At 39.6% G+C, this 23,677-nt stretch overlaps 1 protein-coding gene across 4 annotated transcripts in view; it reads left to right on the top strand.

The window, feature by feature from the left end:
* The window catches only part of plekhg5b (pleckstrin homology domain containing, family G (with RhoGef domain) member 5b), a 67,263-nt gene that overhangs the window by 23,530 nt on the left and 20,056 nt on the right, over positions 1 to 23,677 (top strand). Inside the window, exons 1-8 of one of the 4 annotated variants that reach the window (XM_067528580.1) lie at positions 1,711 to 1,931; positions 2,754 to 2,854; positions 14,961 to 15,102; positions 17,015 to 17,114; positions 17,260 to 17,320; positions 17,504 to 17,595; positions 17,699 to 17,835; positions 20,188 to 20,354. In XM_067528580.1, coding sequence (XP_067384681.1) covers positions 2,756 to 2,854; positions 14,961 to 15,102; positions 17,015 to 17,114; positions 17,260 to 17,320; positions 17,504 to 17,595; positions 17,699 to 17,835; positions 20,188 to 20,354 — 798 coding nt within the window. In that variant the 5' untranslated portion in view covers positions 1,711 to 1,931; positions 2,754 to 2,755. Of the gene's footprint in view, positions 1 to 1,710; positions 1,932 to 2,753; positions 2,855 to 14,003; positions 14,023 to 14,960; positions 15,103 to 17,014; positions 17,115 to 17,259; positions 17,321 to 17,503; positions 17,596 to 17,698; positions 17,836 to 20,187; positions 20,355 to 23,677 lie in introns of those variants that run through there. The other 3 variants (XM_067528582.1, XM_067528581.1, XM_067528579.1) reach the window with 3 other exon arrangements.

Here is a 23,677-nt window from a genome sequence, read left to right as displayed (position 1 = left end):
TTTGTTTTTCCCCCTGAAGACTCCAAAGAATTTGGAGCTTATGGTTACTGAGGGCTTAATGCCAAGGTCAGGCATCAAGGAAAGGTCGCCTATGTTCAGGGGTCTAATGCTTTAAGGTAACTGCATCGCTACTATCTGCTCTTTTAAATATACCCTTCCCTAATTAAGCCTGACAGTTGGGGGTGGTGGGGCAGACATAATATGAAGACACAAGACAAGGAGAAATGTTGTTTAACAATTAAGACCTACCAGCTTCTATATCCAGTTCACCTTCCCCCTTCCCTTATTCTAACATGTTGCCCCCAGGCTCGGGGGTTTGACTAGTGTTTCTGAGCTGGTTAATTGTGGGGGATTTTAAAACTGTTCATCTCTGATTAACCTAAATGACAAAAGAGTCGAGAGGAGTGGGCTGAGTGTGGACATTTAGGCCATAAATCATACTAGCTCTAGCACCACATACACACACGCTATGCACTCAGAGCTGTAACAAAGTAACAGAAATAATCACGTACTGGGTACGTCTTAAGTAAGGAATTCTTTCTAAGACAATGTCTCAACGTTTTTTGGTTTCAGCATCTCGGTGGTTAATATTTTTAGGTTTCCTTTGATTTCTAAAATTGTGAACTTGGGGTGTTAATCAGACAAAACAAGTCTATTTAAGACATCATCGTGGGCTTTGTGATATTGGGAAAACATTTTTTTATGATTAACAATAATAACTAGTTTCAATCAATTTGTGTGATGACAGCCATAATGACCTTAAACTAAGGCTGCAAATGACATTACATATAGCTTCATGTTATTGCCGTTGTTACCCAGTTGACAGGGAAGTTAATAGCAAATTTTTTGGTTGTAAGTTGATTTAAAAATGACTGTTAATGAGAACCAATAATGGATTTCTACCATTCCCTGACATGTCTTGACTCGACTGCTACAACATGAGCCACAGCTTGGGTCCATGAGTTGTAAATGAGTTTGTACTGACGATTCATGGATACCGTGATGTCATATCAGGGTCATTTTGTCAGAACTGGAGAAGCCATAAAAGACAGTGTTCAATTGTTTTTACTGACTGTTATTTAAAATAATCAGATGAATAATAGATTATTACAATAGATGTTAATTGAATGACCAATTTATTGATCATTTTCAACCATACAATCAACCATACAAGTCAATAAATGTGAATTTATTGATTAGCAAAGTAGTAGAAGAAAGGTGTCACTGCTCTTCTTTTTTTTTTTTACCCCAATTGGACACATTGAAATTGTTATTAGAAATGTGCGTGTGGTAATGTTGGTTGTGTGTGTGTGTATTGTGTTTATAAAAGATTGACTTACCTCCATTGCTTTGGTCAGCATATGTATGTAAAAGAAGATGAACTCTATGATTTGACCTTCTGTCTCTTTGGGGTCAGAGGTTAAATGAAGAACTAAATCAAGCTGGAGAGTTCAGCACATACCTAAATAAAAGGGGGGGGGGGGGATAAATTCCTGGATCAGTTACATCTGGATCAGCTGAAACATCAAAGAAATGCTTGTCACATGGAAACTTTTTAAGGAGAAGAGAGATGAGTTTCAGTGGGAGTTTAAATGAGTCAGCCAGGATGTGTGTGAGCTTGTGGGAGTGTGATTGAGATGAAGATAGGCGGGGCTCATGCGTCTGTGTGTCCCACTTGACTGCTGTAGTAAACAGTTTGATTTTTTTCAGCCTATGTCACGTTCTTTCGCTCCCGACGTTCATTAGATTAGGGCCAGTGTTCTCCCTGGAGCTTGGGATTATTTTTTTCTCTGCAAGACTTAAGAACAAGTTCGATTTCAGACTGGGACTAAAACTACCTGCTGTATATTGACCCTTGGAGATGTGAATCAGTTCTTCTTCTGAAACTCCAAACTTATCCCTCAGAGGTGGAGATTTTCGTTAAATAGTAGGTAAGTAAAATAATGCCAAGAACAGACTTTGTCCTGCATGAAGGTATTTTTAATGAAGGAAATATGATGTGAAATAAAGTCAGGTTTGCTTAGCTGTGAGTGTATTGCCAGCTTCGCATTAACATGTATTGTAGTTCTCATTCATTCTCTAATGAAAGCTTTAAGGATTGTAGAACTAAACCACAGCTGCAGCTGGTCATTTTGGTTATCGGTTAAACTGTCATTAAGTTTGTATATTAATTTATTTATAATTTTCATAAAAAATCTGAAAATATTGAGAACTAATGCGTTTGATGTTCTAGGGCTCAACTGGACTTGGGCCCAAGTGTAGCAGATTCTCCTATTAGAGGCTGAGTGACGGTCTCATGTTGTTATTATGGCTTGGAAAATGTCAAATTAGATTAGTTTTTCACTGAATCGACATTGTTGCGAGGCTGATTTAAACACTTAGTAGTACACAGGGCCTGTGTGAGGAGGCTGTAAAAGTAGCACACATCCACATCTGTGGAGATGAACACTTTTATCTCAGATTTTCTTCCTATGGCTGCATATTTCACATCTGCTTCTTATAGTAACAGATCAGTGTACGCACTGGCACCCATCACTCCTATCCCTACTCCTTATAACAAAGTGGAAGTGTAGTTTCCGAAAAGTCACTTCCCATGTCATATTTGGACCAACTTGTGTCCAAATTTGCATTCAGTCGAAAGTTCTAATTTAACTTTGAATAACCGGTTCTTTTGTTTTTCCCCCTCACTTCCTCCTTTTTTGGTCTTGTTCACCGCCTTCCTGTCTATCTCTCCTTCTTCTCCTTCCCTGAAGCTATGGATAGGAAGGCTGGTTGCATCACAGTCCAGCCAGCATTGCCTGAGACAGCAGTCAGTACACTTGACTTTGTTAGAGCAGAAAGAGACCAGCTGCCGGTGAGTGGAGCTTTTCTTGTCGTCGTCGCATTGATCACTCTGAAGTCGGTAGTGTTAAGCCTGGCTGCGTTTAGTCCTTTACATCTGAGAGGATTTAATGGTCTTTCTCTCCTTGAGAGGCAGATTCAGCATGTTGTTTTTCTCTGTGACGACACTGTGACAGTGGCATGTGTCATTTGGGTGTCATGTAAACATTAGACTGCGCTGCAGGGGGTTGAACTCAGTCGTGTTTCGGTTGAAGTAAATTTGAAAACACTAAAAAAAAACACATTCAAATCTCTTTAGGTTTGGCTTTAAAAAGTATCCAGTCATCCAATAGGAACATGGGTTGTGAAAAATGAGGAGGTAATATTTTTCTTGGGCAAACGTTGGTGCATGTTGAAACATACCTTTCACTGGAATGCATACACTACTTTCAAAGTGAGTTACAGTATATCCTGTAAGCAAGTTTGTTCCTGAGTGTATTCATTTAGTGGCAAATACACAAACCTGGAGTGTCTGTGTTTTCTCAGATGGACCTTTGGCACTGTCAGGTTTCACCTTTAGATTGTTTATTTGGTATGTGATAATGTCAGGGAGGAAAGATAAAGTTGTGACACAGGTTGTAAATGGATGGACACTCAGGATGTGTGTTTACTGAAACATTAATGAATAGTTGCAGACAAAACAGCGTCCATGCACCAAAAAGTGACATAAAAACAACCATAAAGCGAAATGATTACAAAGGTGACCACAAAGAAACACAAAACTACCCGAAAGAGATGCAAGACAACCACAGAGAGACAAAAAAAGAGACACGTGTCATTACGAAATGGTAAGAAATTATCCTAGAAACTAGGGCTGCACCATAAAATGCAGCATCATGTTTCTCATCGCAGGATGTGCGACGTCACTAAGGCCAATCGATTCAGACATGTCATTCTACATGTTTGGTTCTGCTTGATACAAAATAAAAACTGTTCTTATTTTCTCTGACTAACCCACTTGAAGAAATTCTCTGACATAACGCTTTCAAGGGTTCTCTGATAAAACGTGCAAGCTCTGAAACAGAAACGGAAAGAATGATGTTGTTAAGAGCACTTTTTATGGTAATTTCTCCCTGTTTGATCAGAAGAGTAGTCACACTAACAACCTACCTACATGTTTGGTGGGCGGAAATCAGTTGCCACTATTGTGAATGGATGCCATATGAAGAGCTGTTCACTAAATGTGCTCGTTTTGTTTGGTGAACTTTGGATCCGTTTGCCAAACTAAAGAAATGTGAATGTGATTATGGTTAAGACACAGGGTCAATGTGAGCGACAAAGACTTGTTTATTCTCTGTGTCCCTAAACTCTCCGGTTAAGCCACAAGCTCATCCTCATCTTACTTCCATAGTGAGGTGCTCAAGGAACCTGCACAGTGTGTGTTTTCCTCAGTTTGTTGTTTCGACTGCAAACAACGTGCAAGTCAGTCTCGAATGATCAAATCTTTCCAAATGGAACTATTCGAGTCACCGGTATGTATTACGGTATTTTTCATATTGCAACATATATACAGAAGCAAATATCTCAGTGTAGTTCTAATAGAGACACGGAGCTCCCAAAAAGAGGAACCAAACAACCATAAAGAGACACACAATCCCTAAAAAGAAAGACACATGATTAGAAAGACACTGAGACAGAAAATATGACACTCAAAATAACTACAGAGTTGCAGAGGTGTGTTGTATTATGAATATGAATATGATGTCAGTGTGCAGTAACAAAAGATGGGCTTGTTTCTCGTAGTTGTGTAAATTCTGGAAAAACCATTCTCCTCCACAATGCGTCAGTGTGCAGAGGAGGGGTAACATTATGAAATGCTGTTTATAGTTGCACAGTCTGCTGGTTATCTTATGTCCAAATGTTATCACACAAGCAAATGAGGCACACAAACTGACTCCTTTATTCAGTCATATGTACTGGATCTGAGATGTCTAGTGGAGTCACTCAAATTCAAATTTTCACTTTATCACCGCTGGATACTATTTTTCAATTGTAAACTGTACTAATAATAATGGTAATAACTAAATAAAACTGGTAATAATAATGTTCTCTCATCAACGTGATTGCAAAGAGACAAGCTTGATAAACAAGAAACTTAAGACGTTATCGTATACATTGTTTTGGAAGCACAGACTAAAGGGAATGTCAAAATTATTACTTCACCTCAAGTACTTACTTTAATTACTTTACTTCAAGTAATTCAATAAATACCGTGGTTTGAGAAATTACATGTCAATGTTAAAAAGAGCCAAGGGCTCAACATTAACACTTACCAACCCATCAAATGCAGGTGGATTTCACCAATGGCGGGTAACACAGTCATTCCCACTATACATTATGTTGGGTCTAATTTTTTTTATTTCCAAATTATTATTTTTTTTGTTGTAGTTTTAAAAGCCATCTGAAATATCTGCAGTGTGACACTTTGACACTGCAACTCCCATCAACACTACGTGCACACAGTGTTTTACCTGCACACATTGGTTCCAGGGTTGTGACTAACGGCACGCGACACTGCGAACAAGATATCCGTGTGGAGATGTGAAGGAGACATGTGGTGACAGCTAAAAGTTGTAACAAAACCAGGAGATAGGCCAGTCACAATAATTACATTATAGATTATATATGGACATGTCTTTGACAGTTGACAGTTTTTCTTCTTTCTTGATATTGCTTTTGTAGAGCACCCTAGGCTGATTGCTATGTGACAGATGATATTTCGCAAGCTAATGAAAGAGCTGATTGAATATGTCTCTTTTCCTTAAAAACACAATGGTAGTTACAGTGGACAATTTTACCTTTCTTGTTGTGACTGGATTGTAACTGGATCCATTACCCGTTGTGCATGGCACTTACAAAGTATTTGGAAATCGTGGCCCGGTGAGCAAGTCCTGGAAAAAAAATCCAAATTCCAGCCTGACACCTTTTCTGTGTGGGAGCAAAGATGCCACTATATAAGACTGTAGAGTACCAGCTCTATCCTGCTCTCTATTCCATTACTAGGATGCTCATGTTGGAGCTCGGCCATGTAGCATTAGTGTCACACCGTGTCATTTTAGCAATGACAGTTCTGCTGCTTTGACTAGTTCTACACTCGTCATGCTCAGGTACTACAGGGTTAAGGTTATCCTTATTTTGGAAGTACTCAGGGCTCACATACACAGTAAATGTGGTTACACGGAATATGTGTGATGTATAATATATGTGGCCAAAAGCTCCTTCAGCGTAACATTTCAGACTTAACGCACATTAGGATTTCTTATGTGAGAATTAATCTGGTGGAAAATTACTAACTCAATACCCGAGTTTTCTGACTGAGTGGGCTTGCTGCTAACTACTTAGCTAGTCACCGTCGTCATTTCTGCCAACAAAACTGACCCTTATCAGCTGGAAATAACCGCTGGTAGCTGCTTTTTTTTTTTTTATTTGGTCAACATTCACATATGCTTTATTTAAAAATTACGAGTCATTACAATATAAATGGTACTGTTATTCGTGTGAAAGGCATAGATGATATCGTAGAATGCCTGACAGCAGGGGGGCCTTAGCAAATAATAGATTGGAATATGATGAAATTATGTTAAAATGATCAGTTACAGATGTTCAGAGGTAAAGTGTACAGTTTACCCTACAGGGATTAGTACATCCACCTGGTCTCCATTGTTTTATGTTCACATGCACATATTGGCTTTGACATGACATCATCTCTTGTTAAACACGCTTCCTCATTCTACATTTGATGTCTGCTAGTGAATGATCACGAAATTTACCACAGCGGTTTCTCTTAAGAACATAATTAATGCGTTTGAGTAACACACACATACATGAAACAAGTGCCTCTGTTTGAGTGAATCCATATGTGTGCAAGGCGTCAGGACAGTACTGTACCAGAATGTGGAAGATTGGCTAATGGGAAACAGGCAACTTAGTCTTGTTACATAAGGGCAGCAGTAAGAAGGCCAGGTTCTGGCTTTCCTTCTTCGCCTCCTCAACCGGCCAGCGGACAGATGGCGGCAGAAGAAAGCAATGAGGCCGCAGCAGCTCCCTCTATGCCACTCCTTAACAGATGCATTGTTTATTTATTGGGAAAAGAATCAGAGCTCGGCCAGGCCTGCCCAGACTCCCCCTTTGATCTCCTGCAAGCCTTGCAGTGCTCACAGCCCTGTTTTCAATCCCACCTACTGGGCCACAGCTAATGACAATTATGCTTCGTAATTACAAAACGGACCCTCTCCAGAGTCCATAGTGAGCACGTATGGGGTCAAGTGCTCTGCTCCTAAGAGGACAGTAAAAGTTGGCTCTTGAGATGATTTTGGAAAAAGGTAACGTGTCAAACGTAGTTTGATTTGCCTCAGTCTCTCGTCAGCTCAGCTTGATGAAAAGCATGCTTGCTCAGCACACAGTCAGGTCCTCAAACGTTTTTCGCTGGCAATCCATCAAGTTTTATGCAGTAGCTAATATTCTAGTTTTAGTTTGCAGTTAAGAACTGATCGGTTGGCTGAGAGTAGCTGCGTACAGAATTGTGTGTGTGTCTGGAGATAAAATTACTGCTGGTAATGAATTTGCACGTTGAGAGAATGAAAAAGTGCGATAGACTTTTTGGAATTGAATGCATTTGAAATAGTGAAAGGTTGTGAAAGCTGGAAATGCAACTACACTAAGTTTTCTTAACTAAAATTGTTTACAAATATTTGACATTTTGGATAGCTTCACCACATTAATAATTATCAAATGCTAGAATTATTAGTGGATTAATTAATGAGTTAAAACAGTTACAATAACTCATAATTTTAATTCAAGTAAAAATGCAAAACATTTGTTGCCAGCTTTTTCTTATCTCACCTAAATTACTGTTTTAAGTGTTGAAATCTAAAATACAATAAACAAAAAAAAATTATTAGTCGACAAAAGAATTATTAATTTTTAAGAATAATAATTAGTTTTTGCCCTAGAACACTTTTATTGTCTTTAAAAGATGAAGTGACATTTCATTTTGTTAGTATAGCTCAACATTGCTCAGCCCTAACATTGTTCTTGTTTAAATAAAATTGTTTGGCATTGCAGTCAAATTCAAACTCTCTATTAGGATTTCTGGTTTTCCTCAGATAACATCCTTTCTATGATGAACATCTTTAGCTTTGGATCCATTTTTACAAAGGCGAATGATATCTGGAGATGACCGTGCTTACAATTCAATAAGCTTCCAGTCAGTAGGGAAATGTTTTCATCTTATTTGCATTAGATACAGGTCACCTGTGTTTGCTGAGACTTTGCTCTATACTGTATTGACGTATGCACAGAGGTCAAAGGTCAGCTCATTAGTGTAACTGACTCGGAAAATTCGACTGTGCTCGTCTTTTCTTCAGTCGCTGACTATGAACCACTGGTGATGTGTCTCTAACTTCAGGTTATATGTGATTTGCTGTGGTGTTGTGGGCTGTATGAGCTGGTCAGAGCAAAGCCTGTCTGGATGTTTGACTGACTTCACTGCAGTTGTACTATTTAAACAAGACCGTGCATGACTCTGACTCCTCTGTCTGCAATCATTTGTATGCGTAGGTGTGTTTATTGTGATGCACTTGAGCGTTTTTTTTTTTTTTTTTGTGTAAAACAAAATGATAGAGAAATGATAACGCCAAGGTTGGTTTTTTTGACGTAACCAAAAAAAGAGGGTGAGGAGTTTGACGTGAACCCACAAGAGCCGACTCCTCCCGCTCCTGATGACTGATGAGCAGCGGTGTTAATACTAACATAACTTACTGCTGAGGAGACTGTCGTCCAATTGCCAAATCACTGATGACTTGCATGTTAGGACAAGACCTTAAAGAAGCACTTTGTGGGAGTGCAGTGATGGAAAGCATTAATGTTGGCCTGTGTAATTAAACACAGTGTACCTGGATGTCACCCGCAGTCTCAACAAAGACTCAACAGAAAGTTGGACGCAAACAATACAGTTTGTGCTCAACTTAACCAAAGAACATTATCCATTGTCCCCAATATGAAACCGTTGTGTTCTTTGTTGACTCAGGATAGCTTTGATTTCATAGTTTCTATAGTGTGTGTGTGTGTGTGTGTGTGTGTATAGAGGTTAACGATGGCTGCTTGCAACAATGGCAAGGAATTGACTGTAGTTTGCTCTATGGGTGGGGATTCATACTTACATCCTGATCCATACACACACTGTACATAGCAAAAATAAAATATTTCCCAATTCAACTGCCCACCTCTGCCTGTGTATGAGCCAATCAGGGGTCCCTCTGTTTTTTGTTTGTGTTGTGTACTGTAAGGTTAATTGGACTAAGAGGTATACTATAGGTGTACTGATGATGATATGGCTTTTTTAGGTAACTTAACTTAAAATAAATCAGTTGTCAAGGAAACAACGTATAACACAGGGTTTTTTAAAATAGAGTTCACTGACTACAAGGCTGTGGGGAGAGCAACGACGTAGAAGTGAAGGGTTCAGTGCGTAGCTGTGGACGCACACGGTTTCTCACCGGGTTCTGTGGGTTTGGCCATACTTTGATAAACTTGTTTGATGAAACTGTTTGTGAACGTGTTTGGGAGATTACTGTTCTTAAACTTGTATGTACAATTAGTCGGTTATTGTTTATGTTGAGAAACAAATACAGTCAAATGTTCAATGTTTGTCATATAACAATCTCCGGAGTGAAGTACTTTTTGGACCATCAGATACGAGTACGATCACCTCTACAGCCTGTTATTGCTTATCATTAGTTACATTTTATTGGCTGATTACCATTATTTCTCTATCCTTAGGGCTTCATTTTGTCATACAAGGCTCTCTCTGTAGTCCCCAGTGTGTTTTAAAGTGCCCCTTTTTGAACCAGGCAAAGGCAAAAGTACTTATATAACGCTTTTCTGCCTTGAGTACCATTGGTACTCAAAGCGATTTACACTGCTTCTTATTCACACTCACAATCACAAACACACACACCAATGGGGGGAGCTGCCATGCATCTGGCCAACACTCACCCGGAGCAGCTCCGTTGGGGTTCGGTGTCTTGCTCAAGAAGACTTTGACATGTGACCGGAGGAACCGGGGATCAAACAAGCCACTGGGGGATTTGTGGATGACTGCTCTACCTCCTGCTTCACAGTCGCCCCAAAAGTCTGCTTAGTAAATTGGTTGTGTGCTACTATTTGACTGAGCCGGGTTGGTTAACTAGACCTACGTTTCCAAACCACCTAGTGTGTGTGCTCATCGATAAACCTTTTCTCTTGTAAAAGTCTGCTTAAACTGTATTATTCTGGAGCTTTTCTATGGAAATCCCACAAAAATGATTCGATTATCATTTCATAATTTATATGGAAATATTCAATTAGTAATGCCAGTAACCCTCAGTGACCTGTGTATTTCTAGCCCTGTGAGAATGTAATTAACATTTACATTAATTCTGTTTCAGTTGTTTATTCAGTATTTTACATTTGGCGATGCACATTTTCTCTAAGCCACATACTGAATTGTAGTGTTTATCAACTAACAAATAAGATACTAGATCTACTGTAAATTAATTCTTTAAGTTTTTGTTATTTACCACTACTGTAGTTAGTTAAAAACTGAACCCTAATTAGTTTTGGGATTCAGATAATAAAATGTTATCTATCTCTATGTAAACCATGAAACACTACATGAAAACTACTTTCTAAAGACACAATTTAGCATATTATGTAGGAAACTTTAGCCTCCAGTTCCATTAAACTCTTACAGCTACATAAACATGTCCCTATTAGTAGGATGAATACAAGTACCTCCACATAAGTAGTGCACATCCATTCAAAGGCAAGCTGATGTTATGGCCTTCGGTTTTGCAATCAGACAGTAAGTTTAATCCAGTACTTGAGTTTTACAAAACCAAGTAGGTGCAACACTGTACAGATAAAATCTCGGTACAGCCCTGTGATGGATGAGCCTTGTATCACATTGAGTCAGATCTGTAATCTACTTGTGGCCTTTCCCTCAATGCATCATATAATTGCATACAAAAAGACTGATTACCCGTGGATTTTCCAGCTTGCCAGGATGTGGCCAACCATCCTAACCTATTTGGGAGCCCAAATTGTCATAGTGGTGAGGACCAAGTTGAACTCTTAAGGGAGCTGATGTAAGCCCTCAAGGTTATCTGTAAATTATGTTTAAGCTGTTTAATTAATAATCCATTTTAGCATTGGCTGTGTGAAATAGCCTTTCTTGTTGTGTTAGTGCTGAAATACTGTCAATCTAAGTTGTAAGTGCATGCTGGTAGGTAAAGCTTTCATATGTCACATGTCCGGTTTTTAAGATTAAGTGTTAAGGGAATTATCCTGATTAACCTTAAAAGACTTGTTACTCCTTTAAACAAGAATGGCTTTATTACAGCAGAGCAACTGGTGTGCTGTTCGATGATACAGCCTTGGATTGAGCATGCCCATGTTTGTAAGACCCCGTGTGTGTGTGTGTGTGTGTGTGTGTGTGTGTGTGTGTGTGTGTGTGTGTGTGTGTGTGTGTGTGTGTGTGTGTGTGTGTGTGTGTGTGTGTGTGTGTGTGTGTGTGTGTGTGTGTGTGTGTGTGTGTGTGTGTGTGTTTACAAGATGTGTAAAAACAAGGGTGCGTAAGCAGGTGCCATGTGCCACTCGATGTGCTAATCTGAGAAGCGGGTTGCTCAGGGGCCGCTGTGTGTTCTCAGCTGTTGGGGAGGGGTGTGTGTGTGTGTGTGTGTGTGTGTGTGTGAGTGCACACCATTTCATCTACAGTCACTCATACTCCCCTGAATCTCAGCACTATTCCAGGCAGATCTGAAAGCAGGCACACGCAACACATAACACATGTTGTCTCCCACACATTTATGCTCTGGCAGTATGAGGTATGTGTGGCTTCCTATCAGCTGTCCCACACTGTCACCTTCTTTCAGAGTCAGCTTCACCAACAAACCCGCCTCATGTTGTGTTGGGAAAACTGATCCACATTCAGACCCAGAAAAGGTCAGATAATGAAAGTCAGGTCGCTCTCGTATCAACCATCCCTTTCATTTACAGGAATGTTTATGATTGCAGACATCTCAGCTGCACAGTGATTTGGTGTAAGGTGTATATCTTCAGGTATCTGTCATGTTAAGATTACAGCCTTTTCCAGGTTTCCCTTTAATGTTTTTCCCCATTTCCTACTTCCTGATCCACTCGCGGAGCCTTTTCTTCATCTTGTGATGCACTCGTTTGTCTTGGCTAAAGCATGAGATGTTTTCAGCTGCTTTAGCTGCAGCAGGAATGTGAACGCCCAAGTTAGTCTTCACACCTCAAGGTGAACATAGCACCTCTGTGGGATGCTGCATTCGACTCTGGCACATGTGTGCACATGCATTGATGTTGGCTTCAGAAAACTTGGATTGTTGTCATGACGCTGTCTCTGTACGTCAAATACAGAGTCTGTCAAAGGTGAGATACGTCACTCAACCGTGCAGGCAACCTGTTGAATGTCATCAAATGTGATTGAGAAATCTCTTTAACTCAGTTTTCAGACTAGTCACAGTTATCCACCGTAGCCGCCAGACAGCACAAGACTGAACACGATGGCTACATTGTTAGCATTTAGCAAAAAATCCTCCTGTGCCTAAGTACCATTAAACAAAGGTGATAGCAAGGCTTAGTTTAGTTACCATGATAATTACTGTATATTCTCTAAATATTATGAAAAGTCATATTTATTTCTATCTGTTAAATTACCCTCATCAGAGTATTTTAGCATTGTTCAGATCAAAAATGTTTGGATTAATGACTATTTTCTCAGTATCAGACAGAAATACTGTACTTAGCAACTAGTTAAAGAGCCAGATATTTAGAATTTTGCATGGAGCAAAGGTAAAGCAAAAAGATGATGACCACTTTACTTCTTTTTTAATTATTATAAATAAATAATTTTTTTAAATCTAAGTGGCCACTTATAGGGCTCTTTTTTATCCAAAGTGCTTTACAATGTTGTTTATCATTCACCCATTCACACACCCACCGATGGCGGCGGCTGCCATGCAAGGTGCTCACCTGACCCACCCAGTGTTGCCCAAGAACACAGATACGGGACCAGGGATCGTACCACTGAACCTGTGGTCCATGGACAACTGCCTTACTATCTGAGCTCCAGCTGCTGAGCTACATTGTCACCTCTTCGTGTGACCTATTTTGAATGCAAGGAGCCATGTGATCCATTATTCATATTAGAAAGTTGGTAATTGCTGCTCTAAAGGGTAAAACTGGTTTCTTACAGTTGATCTCTTTTATGTTGATGTGCCACCTCATTATAGTGGCGTCACACTGTTACCAGATTTTAAGTAATTACTGTAATAAATGCATGAATAATGTAACTTTTAGAAAAGGCAAAACAAATGAAAATATAATCTAAGTAATTATCAACTGCATTTATTTGGAATTACCATGGTTGTACTCGCTGTAGTAGAGGGGGGCATGTCATGTTTACTGCAGTAGATGAGGCCATCCTTGCCTCAGAGATCACTCATAGACTGTCTCTGTCTATTTAAAACCTGTCTCTGGTTGGGGCTCTGCCTGGGTGTAGTGACCCTGACTGGGTGTATGAGAGGAAGGAAGGAGCTGGTGGTGGCAAAGGACAAAGAAGAAAGGGAGAGAGAGTGAGAGGGAGGCAAAAGAAGAGCTTTGGCTCTGGCTTGCAACGCTCAGAACAGGGCTGTTTAACGTTTCCAGGACTGTCAGATGGCTTTGACAGAATACAGGCCCAATTAGGCAGCAAGATTATGGGGTTTGTACTTTTGAAAAGCTTCTGCATGGACCTTTTTTCCTTCCTTCCTGCCTTGGGTTTATATCTTTAGTGGGACTCCTTACCCTCCCTCCCTTCCTCAACCCCCCCCGTCCCCCCCCCCCCCCCCCCCCCCCCCCCCCCCCGTCCCCCTCCAGCCCTGCGACATAGTACTTAAAATCTGTGATTATACCTGGCTAGACATCGAGAGGAGTGGATTAATAAGGCAGCTTGTTAGTGTGGCTGGACGGTGGCACATTGCAAAGCCAGTTAGCAGACCAACGAGGTGGAGAGTTGGATATTTATTGGGGTCCTGGGTGCCTGCTGGCATGGATATGGCAACAGCTTCCACAGACTCGAGCTCCCAGCTGAACATGACGGTAGAGTACCAGGGGTGGGGAGAAAGAGGCTAACCTAATAAACCTTGAGTGACTTTAGAGCTTGACCGTGTAATGGTATGCAGCAGGAAATGCTTTGTGTTAAATATAGTTATCTATAGCAGTTGCGTTTACATTAACACTAGACTGTCTTGTTCGAGCTCCCTTGTTGTGCACATGCACACATATTTGCACACCCATGCACTGACACTGCTCCTCGTGAGTACACACAAACAATGACAGGAAGTACATTAGCAGGACTTCCATTGTATCTCCCCATACATCCTCACTTCCTGAGCCGGGTGCGGGTGATGGCAAGTGGGGGACACAGGGTGGGGTGAGGAGATGTAAAAGATCCCCCCTGGTGCTTCCCAGCTCACTGCTTAGATAAAGGAAAGAGCGGGCAGGGGGGGGGGGGGTTGGCGAGGTCATCTGTCTGGCCTGAGGCTCAAAGATCCTTAATCCTGCAGCCTTCTGCCACCCGTCATAGCTCCGCAGCCTGGAAGTCTCCTAGTTTCTGACCTGTGGTCAGTTTCATTGTTTCACTTCTCGGAATAGAATGTGGATCGCATAAGGTGAAGCTGTTCCCAAATCTGTGCGCAAACGAAGAAAACTGATTCTTAAGTCAATTAGTTGTCATCCCACAGAGAGGGACAGATGGTGGGAAGGTGGGAGTCACCAAAACTCAGGAATGCCGATGGCAGTTTCAGTGGTCATTTAAGTATGTCCTCAACTTTAATCAGGGTGCTAAATGTGTGTGACTGTTTAAGTGTGTTTCACTTAGGAACACGTACAATTTTCAATGGAATTAAATGTGTGTTTCACCCATTGCCCTTTAGCCCAGTCTTTTAAATGTTTTATATATTTTAATACAGAGTTCATGTCTTGATTTAACTTGGTCTTGTCTTTTTTTGTGTGTGTGTATCTGTTTCTTTGTCTAGGTTTGCCACCACCCTGACTGCCAAGATCTAAATAGCAAAAGCCCGCTTCACCTGTGTGAGTCATGTGACTCACGCTGCCATTCAGAGAACTCAGAAAACATGCACTTTGACCGGCACCCTCGATTTGACGTGCAACCCCAAGGTAGACTTTCGGTATTTCTTTCAATGGCATTTCTTCTCTCACATGCGATGTCATATTCAGTGCCTCACTACAGGATGTCAGTGTGTGACACCTCTTTTCGAGCAGCAAAAAAGGTGCTACTTCTTGGCCGGAGTCAGTTCAAAATGGTTCTTCTTCTTGGAACTGGTTTGCATAACAAGCACTACATCTCTTTACAAGTATTATTTCTGACTTTATGAACCTGCACTGGCTCCAAACATGATGGGTCCTTTATCATCATGCTTTTTTTGTTTGCTGTGGACAGTGATTACTGTACATTTGATAGGAAATCTAATCATATACATGTTTTGGTTCATACTAACACTGAACGTAAGATGGTCTTTGTTTGCCTAAGCCTTTAGCTAGCTACGTAAAATCACCTACGCTGGTATCAATCACATTGTACTGTAGTTAAACTGATCCAATGAGTGACACACACTAATTTAATTCTTTACAACAAAGCTTTAGTTGATTATGTTAGTCATGATATTCCAGCTCCCAGACTCTAATGTGATCCGTTATCTGTTCTAGACCAGTGGTGCCACTCTGGAACCAGTTGTCATCTAAAATGCAAAGAACTCATTTGATATTAGACACTGGCACCGAAACCGCCTTTGAAGATGCTTAGTAAAAATCACAGTAACCCTGTATGTCTAAATGAGGCATAAATCTGAAAGAAACGTGCAAGTTGATATTATTCAGTTTATGTCTAGAAAGTGTCTCTTTGTTAAAGGGCTAGTTCCTCAAAATCACAAAAAATATCACTTACTATTTTATCACTTACCGTAATCTAAGAAAATTGCCATTTTGTTTCACTTTCACAATGTAGCCTGACACTGTGATCACAGTAGGGAAATACTTTTTGAGAGGTGTGAGATGTTACATTTTTCCCCTTCATTTAACAACAAGAGATCTATCTATTCCACCAACATTGTTTTCAGAAGACATGTAAGCCATGGTAGCAATGGCAAAGAGCAGTTAGCTTTACAACTTTTGGTGTAATACAGTAATTATATTAAAGTTTAATCACCTTCATTCTGCGATATCCATAACTGAGATTTCTGCCTTCTCTCAACACAGTGAAGATAAACTGAATTTTCTTTGTTGTGCTCGCAGCATTAAGAAAAATGTTTTTCTGTAAACAGTATTTAAGTTAATGTGGATAATCTCCAACATACTGTAAACATTATTATGTTGAAGCTACTTTCTCCTGACAAAGTACTCCCAATAAAAAGTGATCCAGAGCAGGTCATTTCAAAGTCTGTTGACATAACTCTAATAGCAATTCCTACTTCCTACAGTGTGTCCATGAATAGACAGGACAAGTATTACTTGATTGCTTTTACACTAAAGAAATGTTAAAAAATGTAATGATTCTTAAAGTTTGTGACATATATATAAATCCTGGTTTTATTAGAAGCGTCTTTGTAACCTTGCAGTTTAAAAATGACTAGTTTTCATTTCACGTCATGGACACTTTGGTAGAACCTTTGCCCAGAAGATTGCCGAGTTAAGAAGCATCATAACTCCATTAATTTATGCTGGTGCTTGTAAATAAAAACCCTGTATGTGCCCCTTCTTGTTCGAAATTACTCTATAGCTTACACTGTGAGAGCATTTTAACTTTTATCCCATGGTTAGAAACGAAATTTAATTTAAAAAAAGAATTTATTATAAATGAAGACTGAAAAATGTTCCTATATACAGTGATCATTTATTTTATCCACTGGGAAAGGCCATTGATGGATGTTATATGTAGGCAGAACATCTCTGAGACAAACATAGGAAAGCCAGAAAAATCTGCATGGCTGGATGTCACACGTTTGTCATTAGGATGAATTGACTCTTTGAAACTTGTTCCTAAAAGTTGCTGCTGTCCGTTCTCAACCTTCAGCCTCCATCCTGGCTCGGAACGTGTCAACACGCTCCTGTCCCCCACGCACCAGTCCCCAATCTGACCTCGAGGAAGAGGATGAAGGGAGCACTGACCGCGGGTCTGTAAACCCCATTTTTTTTACTCATTGCTTCCACGAACCATGTACTTTATGTTAAAACTGCTTTTAAGTCTTGCGATCCACATGTACGGGGAAAAACCTGCATATGGGAAGGTGTGATAATTTGATAGCAACTTTTTTGCAGGGATCGTAAAACTGGGGGACTGAAGCTGGTGAAAAAGAAGCCACGGAGACGCCACACTGACGTAAGTAAGCACAACAGCTACATATTCATGACCATAAGCAGCCACCACGATTCTCTGCAGCAATGATATATGATACTTTCTGCCTGGCTAAGTCAAGATGTATACTGAAAATGAGCCCCCCTTAGAGCACACAGAAAGCACAAGCCCACCTGTGTAAACGAACAGTGTCTGTTCTCCCTGCAGGACCCCAGTAAGGAGTGCTTCAGCCTGAAGTTTGATCTCAACGTGGACATAAACACAGAAATTGTACCTGCAATGAAAAAGAAAACGCTGAGGTATGAGGAGACTGGGAGTAGCCACACAAAGTGTCCTAGAAGAGTTGAAACCATAGCTTAACAACTTGTATGTGGCCTTTAATTTGCTTTCATGTGTTACTAGAGAGGTTCTAGGGCCAGTGTTTGAGAGAAATGGCATTGAGCTGTCAAGGGTCGACTTGTTCCTGGATCAGTCCAACACACCTTTATCCCTCAACTTCGAGGCTTACCGTTTTGGAGGACACTACCTCAAAGTCAAAGGTAAACAGACAGCACAGATTCAAGCCCAGCTAGCGTTCGGGGGGGGGGCAATGGGGTCTTGAGCCCTTTTAAGGATTAAAAATAGTTTGGAGTTTGTGTAAGATAAATAAAAACACAATGAAATGATTTGCAAATCTCATATTTTATTCACAATAGAACATAAACAACATATCAGATGTTGAAACTGATACATTTCTCCATTTCATGGAAACTATTAGCTCATTTTGAATTTGATGGCAGCAACACATCTCAACAAAGTTGGAACAGGGTGACATTTACCATTGAGTAGCAGCCCCTCTTCATTTAACAACGGTCTGTAAATATCTGGGAAGTGAAGAGTTTTAGGAGAGGAATGTTGTCCCATTCTTGTCTGATGCAGGATTCTAGCTGCTCAACAGTTCTGGGCCTTTGTTGCCGTGTTTTACGTTTTAAAGTGGCCCAAAAGTTTTCTTCTTTGCATGATACAGCTTTACCTTACACTTGTGAATTGCAGTGATTTTTTTTTTTGTCCCTTGTACACAGAGATTCCTCGTGATTCTCTGAATCTTTTTGATATTTTATACTGTAGATGGTGGCATCTTCAAAGCAATTTTACATTGAGGAACATTTCTCTAAAATTGTCCCACAATATTTAGACACAGTTTGTCGGAGATTAGTGAAGCGCTGCCTATCTTTACATTTCGAGAGGCTCCTCCTCGTATGAGCCAACCAGGGTTTCCTCTATTTTTGTTCACGTTGTGTGACGTGTATGTATAAGTGTACTGGTTATGTCATAGATGACATCACACGGCTGACTTTGAAGTGTTTGGCTTTGAAGTTTACCTTTGAGTTTGCCTAACCAGTTGTCAAGGAATCGATGTTTTGTTGACGGTACAGGGATTGAAGGAACGGACTACAAGCTAGGTGTAGCAGAGGAGAGTTGTGTACCTGTGGAGGTACATGGCCTCTTAACTCCTTCTTTGGAATTGATTTGAGAAACTTGTTCTGTGGAATTATCTCAAAAACGTTTTGTGTGAAATTACTTTCTTATTCGCTCTATTGGAACGTGGGACTTGTTCAGTGTTTGTCATACAGCAATCTCTGGAGTCGATAATGTTTGAACCAACGGACACAAGTAAGCCTGCTTCTACATTTTTATACCCAGTCATGTTACTGACCTGTTGCCAATTAACCTAATTAGTTGTCAGATGTTCCTTCATTTGTTTTTTATTTGCAGCAATTATTTTTCCAGCCTTTTGTTGCCAGTTCCAACTTTTTTGAGATGTATTGCTGCCATCAAATTGAAAATGAGCTCAAATTTCCCATTAAATTTCCCACTGAATGGTAAAAGGTTTTATTTTTGTAAAATAAAATAACATGTTTTTAATTCACGACCTGTCCAAGGTGTGTACTCTTGCCCAATGACAGCTGGAATAGGCTCCAGCCCCCTCACATCCCTACACGGGATAAGCAGTTAGAGATAATTGATGGATGGATGGATGTTTTCTAATTCATTAATGATAATAGAAGATAGAAGAATCACATTGATTTGAGTTTGAGTTCATTTCTAAAATGCTACGCAACTTAAGTCAGTTGAACAGCAACATAAATAAGTACAAAATGTCCTTTTTTAGCCTTGTTCATAAAAAGATTAAAGACTACTCACTGTTGTGTACTCACCATTTTTTAACTGAGTTGGGCCGATGATGTTGGCCACTTCCCCTTCCAGCCTGTTTTCTGATTTAAAGGAAAAAGGAGTGGACCATATCCCGAAAAGTAATCAGAAGCACATCTGGAAATCTGTTACTCATCTACTCTATATTGTTCCAGAGGTGTTATTAAAATTTGCACGAATTTTAATAGAGCCTTAGAAGTGGGTCGATATAATGACTCTGCCAGCTTCTATTCTGATATTGTTGTTACTCACACAACAGACTGCAATGTGAAGTTACTTACAGGTAGACAAACAAAGGTCGGAGACAGAGGGTCTACAGCTGTTCAGTCACAGGAAGAACTACAATCTATGTTCTGCTGTACTCACAAAACCTTTAATCCAATTATTTTTTCTTAGATTTAAAAAAATATTAAAGCAGCTATAATCAACACTTTATAACAGATGACATGACAAACTGCTAGTGTCTTTTCTGCAAAGTCTACATGAGTCTGTTATTGGGTTTAATTTAAGTGGAAGAAATGAACACAAGAAAAGAAAACATGAATAAATTTGGAATTTCTAGATATTATGGCCATAGTAGCATTGGAATTGCATTGCATCTCAATTGATAAAATGGATAAATCCTAACGTAAGCAGTACACACTTTTAACAGGATTACCCTTCACAGACTGCTGAAATGTCTTTGTTTTTTGTTTTAGCTCGACCAGGTGATGAACTTAAGGTGGAGCAGGGTGTGAAGGACTCGCGGTCGCTTAGCCTGCCCAACATGAAGCCCTCTGAAGGTCAGAGCCCCTACATCGTCACCCCGGACAGCGAGAGGGTGGAGCATGGATCTCTGGGACGCAAAGAAAGCATAGATCTGTTGGTGAGCATCTCGCTGAGTAGGACAGCTGTATCATCTAACAGCAGCTATTTTTCATGTGACGCTCCAACTCGCAACATATTAAACTGTCTCTGAGACATATTAAACCCAGACTTTAAACCGCACACTGCAGACAGAAACACCCTGTGACTCTTTCTGTTTTGCCACACCCTTAACCATTTAGATTCACCTTCTCCTCCTCAAGTCCCATGGTGCCCTGGCCAATGTAGTATTTGACAGTAATCCTATCATGACCTCACCCTCTGCTATTACCTTTATTTACCAAGCACAAACCTGGGAATGTATTACTGGATTTCCTTTTCAGTGTGATGCGTTGTTTCTTTGTGTGCACCCTCATGCATGTGCATGCCAGATTTACGATGATGAGTTCATTCAGGAACACACTGTGCCACTCCAGCGCTTCCTGCAGCTACAGGAAGCGGCTGTTTTGTTACCATTGAGACATGTTGAGAGGATGACTGAGGCCTTGCAGGGTCCTGATCCATTCAGCTGCAGACATGGGGGCTGCACAGTCATTAAGTTTTGTGTTGTTTAGTCTGCTGATCTTATACATTGCAGCAACAAAGAAGCGTTCTGATCATGTCTAGATCAGAAGTCTGAATGTGTAGATTTATGATATTGAACTTAAAGGACTAAGAGCACCAACAGTCTGATCGACCACTAATTACTTAGCAATGCCGAATTATATAAGTGGGCTGAGAAGATGTTTTTTTTGTAATGTGTGTCATAGTGATAAATCCGATTCAAAACCAGCAAAGTAAAATTATTTGTTGTAGTGACTGTGAGGAATGAAAATATTTACTACTTGCATCCGCATGCTATTAAGCATCAGAGGTCTTAAAAGATTTTCCCATAACTGACTGGAACACAGAAAGGTAGCTGCACTATATGTATGACATTTAATACTGAATGTGACTTTGTGTCAAATATTGTCCTGTTTAGTCTGATCTGACCTAACTTGAACTTACTATACAATGCAGTCAAGGTGTCACATGTTTGTTCAAAACAAATATTGAATAAACAACATTAGATTATTTTCCAAATTCTGCTGCACTTAAAAACGAGTCATATGTCATGCTCTTGAAAAATTATTTCGGTTCTGTTCTGTTCCAACATCTGGAATATAGGCTATTGTCAATGAGAGAAAGTTTTCCTACTTCTGGAACAGAAAGTTTTAATTTGGCTCTGTGTAAAGAGAAGCTGAAAGATAAAAGCAGAAATAAAACAAACAAGTAAGAGGGCAACATCTGATCAATAACATTCTCCAGAAACTAAACTCTAAACATCAGAATTCTGGCTAATGCTGTGTTCACGTCATGTTGGCAGAATGGAATAAATGAAAGTTAACACAGTTTACACAAAAGTCCAGGGGGGTGGTTGTCCACTATGTCCTTGCTAATAAAGTAGCCTAACTTAACCTAGCTTAGCTAACAAGCTTTGCCAGCGTATAGGTTTAGCTATATAGTAATGATTGTTACAATATAATGTACATGCAGTGTTATTTTATCCCTTTTGGGCTGCCTAGATTAAATAGTTGATGTATTTAGCAAAACGTATGCTGCCTTGAGTAACAGAAGCTGAACTGCAAACCTGCCAAAGACCAGGTCATAGCTGCTGATGCTAACCTAAACCTTGATAAGCTTAAAGGCTGATGTACTGGTCCGGGCAAGAGCCGAGTTATAGTGGTATAGGTATAACCAGAAGAGAAGAGGGGCCAGCTAAGCTTAGGTCAGCTCTTCCTTCTAACTAAGAATCTAAAACTCATATTATTAAAAAAAACAACAACAACACCTAATTCTTATTTTTCTCGAAGTGGAAGCTGCAAATGTTTTTTAAGTTTGACAAATTATATAGACAATTTAAGTTCGTTATGGTCACGGGAGGAACTAACAAAGCAGTTGCTTAGCAACTTCTTCTCTAGTATGAGCAGGGATTTATGTTGAGCACAATAATATTTACGTAAACATTACGTAAGTAATATACCGCCACTGATGTGTATTGATGCCAGATGTTTTATAGTTGCTCAGACTTTGAGCTCATGTTTTTTGTCTCTATGACATAAACTGCGTTTTTTATAGTCTTCATCGTGTGTGTAGCCAGCAAGTATTCACTCAGGTTTGGGCCGTTGATTTGCAGTGACTAGTTCTCCTTCGTGCTCAATTCTTGTTAAACATCCTCTCAAGGCAAGTCTAAACCTACATACCAGTGAGTAAGATTATGTATGTACACACTGTAAACAGACTAGTCCTGATGTTGTCATTGTTTTTGGCGGCAGAAACAGGTAGAGGCTCAGTTTAAGCATTTAATTCCATCTGTCATGCTAAGTAACTAAGTGTAGTCATCAAGCAGAGACATAACACTGGAGGTTGCGACAGAAAGTGCTTTAGTCATAAAGTGGGATTGTTGTGCATTGGTTTGTTTGCACCATCTGCTTCCGACAGATTAATTTCTTGGAAGGAATTTTACACGAGACTTTCAAAGAAATATATATATATATATATATATATATATATATATATATATATATATATATATATATATATATATATATATATATTGATTGATTGATTGATTGCTTGTCAGTTCATTTAATTGTCAATGTGGCAACAATAATGTGAGATTAATATGATTAAAAACAAGTCTAGTGTTGTCCTCAGGGGGGCAATAATGTGCTGTTTATGATTCTGTGATAAAAGCTAATGAGATATGGCAGAAAACACTGAACTTGTGATTGTCACGTTGTTGGTGCTGTTGTACTCTGCCGTCCAGCTTTTACAGAATTCATTTCTCTAGAGCTGAAACAATCAACCGATTAACAAATTCGGCAATGTAATTTTTTTAAACTCTCACACACGGGGCAGAATCATGTGCAGAGATCAACACTAGAAAGCTGTTTTCAAACTTATTTGATGAAGGGAAAAAGTTGTTGTGATTTGTTATGGATGTGTATTTTTTTCTTCATTTGTTTAAATACTAGTTCTGGTTTTAATAACTTTGATTGCAGTGTTTGAATCTTTTTATGGACCAATTAGCTGTTTCTTAAAAGTGAACATTTGTTGATTGTCTCATCTTATAATTTACGCAATTGCAAGATAAGGGAGGATGGAAGAAGGGACGACATCGAATTATTCCTAATCACAATATATAATCAGAACATTTGACAATAGAAATTACTCCTAGTTGCAGGTCTGATCTTCCTTAAATCTTTCTCTATGTGAGACAATTTGATAAAGTAGTAATAAATAAACAAAGTCTGCCTTGTCTCAAATAAGACTCAAGAACTCAAGTTCAGCAGTGTCTATTGA

The sequence above is a fragment of the Channa argus genome, chromosome 13, assembly GCF_033026475.1.
Source record: "Channa argus isolate prfri chromosome 13, Channa argus male v1.0, whole genome shotgun sequence".
Lineage (NCBI taxonomy): Eukaryota > Metazoa > Chordata > Actinopteri > Anabantiformes > Channidae > Channa > Channa argus.
This window is presented reverse-complemented; position numbering and strand designations above follow the sequence as displayed.